General features: G+C 35.6%; 1 protein-coding gene across 1 annotated transcript; it reads left to right on the top strand.

Moving 5' to 3' along the window:
- Positions 1-1,435: 1,435 nt before the first annotated feature.
- Positions 1,436-2,740, top strand: LOC131432033 (putative tRNA (cytidine(32)/guanosine(34)-2'-O)-methyltransferase 1). Its single transcript, XM_058598076.1, has 3 exons — positions 1,436-1,688; positions 1,748-2,403; positions 2,459-2,740. The coding sequence occupies exons 1-3, from the start codon at positions 1,568-1,570 to the stop codon at positions 2,600-2,602; spliced, it is 921 nt and encodes a 306-aa protein (XP_058454059.1). The 5' UTR covers positions 1,436-1,567; the 3' UTR covers positions 2,603-2,740.
- Positions 2,741-4,129: the final 1,389 nt, after the last annotated feature.

The following is a 4,129-nucleotide window of genomic DNA, read 5'->3' as shown; positions in this document are numbered from 1 at the left end:
ATTCAGTGTTGCCGATTGTGCAAATTTACAATCCAGCCAAATACACTGAGAAAAAATTGCTCTATCGATTCATATGGAATACACTAAGGTCTTTTTCTATGCGGTTTTTTATGCGACTTTTTATGCGAATTTTAAGAGTTATGCGATTTTTTTATGCAAAGTTTCAGAGTTAAGCGGTTTTTTTATGCGAATTTTCAGAGTTATGCGGTACCAAAGACATCATATTAACAAGATATCCAGCTCTCACATTTCCCGAAAAAATCATTGGCAACATCCTTTTTTGCGAACATGGCGCCCTCAGGCGAGTCCGCATCGAATCTCGTACATAGAAGTAGGGGAGAGAAACGTCAAATTCATGCGCGCCAAAATAGCAGCACTGCGCACCCATGCAATTGACATGAATTGTTGAATGTGATGCCGTGCGATGGCGTTGCTGAACTGAAAATTGATTTCGCTCTAAGCTGACAGGGTCTGGCGGTACGTAAATTCGCATAAAAAAAGACTTCAGTGTACGCTTTTTTATTTCAATACATAACCGAAGCAATTTTTTTTTAGATTTAAAGTGCACCGAATTCTGACGGTGTTTCATTACGATTTCTGCTCGAAAGTGCAAAACCAGAGCAATCCACGCCACCAGTGTTTTTCAATGAAAAACGCCATAAGATGCAAGATCAGATTATTTTTCACTTAGCTTTGATGTGTTTTGAATCGATCTACATGTGTTGAATCCTTCATTTTCTAGTGGAAATCAGTACAGAACAAATGTATGTGCAAAACACTTGATTCGGTCAACCGTATTTCAATTGAAATCTATATGGAAAACAATGTGACGTTCATATGAAATTCATATAGAATTTCAAAATAGCGATATAGCTTATCGTTTTTAGGTGCATTTCAGATAAATTTAGCATGGTTCCCACTAATTATCAAGTTTTTGTAAGTAGTAGACTATGCTTTTGAAATGAACGACAAATTGTGTATCTGACAGTGAACGATTGTTTGCATAAAAAATATTTTCAAGTAAAAACTTCAATCTTATGAAAACAAAGCGTAAGTAATTGAGTATTATTTTAACGGAAAGGATGTATGTTTCATTGTTCACTATTAGTTCCAGAAACGTTACTCGAGAAGATTTTTCTTCTGAATTGCTGTGTACATTTCACAACCCTGGTAGTGTATGTACAACAAAAGATGCCAGATGCTATCACATTTTGGTCTGAAAATTTTAGCTTATTTTCGGTATTGTTGCTATCGAACAAATGATTTAAATTATTACTGATTTTTATTGAAATTCAGAGTATTCAAAATTGTCGATTTTTTATTTTTTAAATAAACAAATTATTTCACTTTCAGCGATCATCATATATTTCGTGTCAAACGTTTTAGAACAATGAGAACAATGCATTTTAAAATATAATCTGGCACCCTGTATTTGACATTACGCGTGTCGCCTGCGCAAATAAAATTGAAAGACACCATTAACGCAATCAAATATTTTGTTTTGTTGTTTTTCTGACATATTCACAACATTTTTCTGTATAAGATCAATTTATGGACTTAAACAAAAATGGGTAAAACCAGTAAGGACAAACGAGATATCTACTACCGGTTGGCCAAAGAGGAAGGATGGCGTGCTCGCAGCGCTTTCAAGCTTATTCAAATTGATGAAGTGTATAATATTTTCAATGGTAAGACTCGATTTCTCTTTCCGACAACAGAAAATGTTAGAAGTCTCTTCTATCGGCAGGTGTGACAAGAGCTGTAGATCTTTGTGCTGCTCCTGGAAGCTGGAGCCAGGTATTATCAAAAAAGTTATACGAAAATCGTGATAAAGAATCTAACGATGTCAAAATCATTGCTGTGGATTTGCAATCAATGGCTCCTCTTCCGGGAGTTACTCAGTTACAAGGAGACATAACCAAACTGAGCACAGCACAAGCAATTATTGATCATTTTGGAAATGGTCAAAAAGCTCATCTTGTAATTTGTGATGGTGCACCGGATGTAACCGGTTTACATGATATTGACGAATACATCCAGTCTCAGCTGCTACTTGCAGCTCTTAATATCACGACTCACGTTCTTACTGTCGGTGGGACATTTATAGCAAAGATTTTCCGTGGAAAAGACACCACTTTACTATATTCTCAATTGAGGATCTTTTTCGAGAAGGTGTCGATTGCGAAACCTGCTAGTTCCAGAAATTCCAGTATTGAAGCATTTGTAGTATGTCAAAACTACAAACCTCCAGAAGGATATATTCCACAGATGATAAATCCTATGCTCGACGATGTTCAAAAGATTGCCGGAGAAACAGAGTCTGAAGTAAACCGTAATATTATTCCGTTTATGGTGTGCGGAGATTTACGGGGATATGATTCGGATATGTCATATTGTTTAAATGTAAGTTGGGGAAATTTTACAGCATTCGACTCACTGACTAACTTTCATTTCACAGTTGGATCCGGAGAAGGACTATGAGTACCGGGATGTAGTGCAGAAACCGTTGGCTCCCGCGTACAGTGAAGTACTCGAGCGGATGAAAACAACTTCTTTGAAGCACGATAGCATCAAAGTTGAGTCTGACAAAAAGAAGGATTAGAATGAGCACTGTCCAATTGCATAAAATGAAATATTCAAAATACTTTAGTGTTTTAATCAGTATATAAGTGAAAATTCTTCTGGCAAATAAATGATCATGAAAGGAAACAGCACAAAGACAAATATACAATAACATAAATATTCTTCTTCTTGAATCCTATCGAAATTTCAGTTTATTTGGCCCAGTAACTCATACTAAACAGTCCTCGGGTCAAATGAAAAATTAACACAACATACTATATGGTCAATGATTTCCCTGATTACGAGAAAGTTACTGGTTCTTCCGCAAATTTTCATTTCTGCTAATTCATTCATCATAGTTTTCCTTTCTGATTTTTGTTGAATTCTGTTAAAAGTTGAACTACCTCAAAACGGACAAGATTAAAATGAATCAATAATAAAATTATAAAAAAGCCGTACGAAGTGGAATTTATTGGCACATAAGTCACTACGCGATTCATTTTAACGATTCGATATTTATTCCAGATTTGCATAATGACTACCCTATTCTACTTTCTACTCTATATATCAACGTACTTTGGGCACATCCTAGAAAATCTCAATGTGTGTAAGAAATTCAACGGTTGTTTGGCAAAGTGATCACCAATTTCCAGCAAATCGCCTATAGAGGCGCTTTGAGCAGCACTGCAATCGCTGTGAGTATGCTTGTAACAGCTGTTTGGAAAGTTTCACTACTTCAATTAGGATCTAAATTTCTGTTTGAGCTGTTAGTAGAATGTTCTCACTAATAGTACTGTTGTTGTACCGTTGAATTCCACTATATCACGTCATTACACTCTCACAAAGTCACTATTTTCACAGTCACTATTTTTCCGAAAGTGTATCAAACGTTATAATACAGATACGTATTTCGGAATGCTATTTGCATCCTTCTTCAGTGTATCGGTTTTATAAGTTTATTTATAAATAAAATTCGGCACGTCAGAAAAGACATTAGGTTTTTTATCGTGACGACACAAATGAACAAGTATTCATCCTTGACAGTTCAGCGGTACTGTTTACAAACAAGCTTAAACAAAAATCGAAGAGCACATCTAACACAATCATCTTCACACTTTGCAACTAGTCACTTTTATTTAATAAATATTAAAAACGAACCGTATTCAATCGTGAACAAATGTTTTAAAACTTTATTTAGGCGATACGGACCGTAAATGGTTTGGTCCAATTTGTCAATAAACAAACAAAAGAAATTTCTGTTTACAAACAGTACTGCTGGACTGTCAAAAAGTGTTCATCCGATTGAGGTTAGCAGTGACGGTAAAAAACCTAATTGCACTTCGTTGCGAAACAAAAAGTTTTCTGTAAATAGCAGAAACTTTACGTCTGCTTAGCGGTTCAAATTGAACTGCCGAGTTTAGCACTAAGCAGTTCAATTTGAACTGCTCTGCACTGACGAGTCAAAGACGAAACGTAAAAATAATAAAAACGGTTATGTGCGCTAGCACAAAATTTGACTAACCCCTACATGAATTAAACTGTGTTTTAACCGAAATGGCTGTGAAAA

Source organism: Malaya genurostris, chromosome 2 (genome assembly GCF_030247185.1).
Source record: "Malaya genurostris strain Urasoe2022 chromosome 2, Malgen_1.1, whole genome shotgun sequence".
Lineage (NCBI taxonomy): Eukaryota > Metazoa > Arthropoda > Insecta > Diptera > Culicidae > Malaya > Malaya genurostris.
The sequence above is the reverse complement of the archived record's forward strand: the minus strand, read 5'-3'. Positions and strand labels throughout refer to the sequence as shown.

Excerpts from the sequence above, each read along its gene's own strand:
- LOC131432033 (XM_058598076.1), top strand. The coding sequence starts at position 1,568 with ATGGGTAAAACCAGTAAGGACAAACGAGATATCTACTACCGGTTGGCC. Across the intron at positions 1,689-1,747 it reads AGTGTATAATATTTTCAATG|GTGTGACAAGAGCTGTAGAT; the intron begins GTAAGACTCGAT and ends TTCTATCGGCAG. Across the intron at positions 2,404-2,458 it reads ATATGTCATATTGTTTAAAT|TTGGATCCGGAGAAGGACTA; the intron begins GTAAGTTGGGGA and ends TTCATTTCACAG.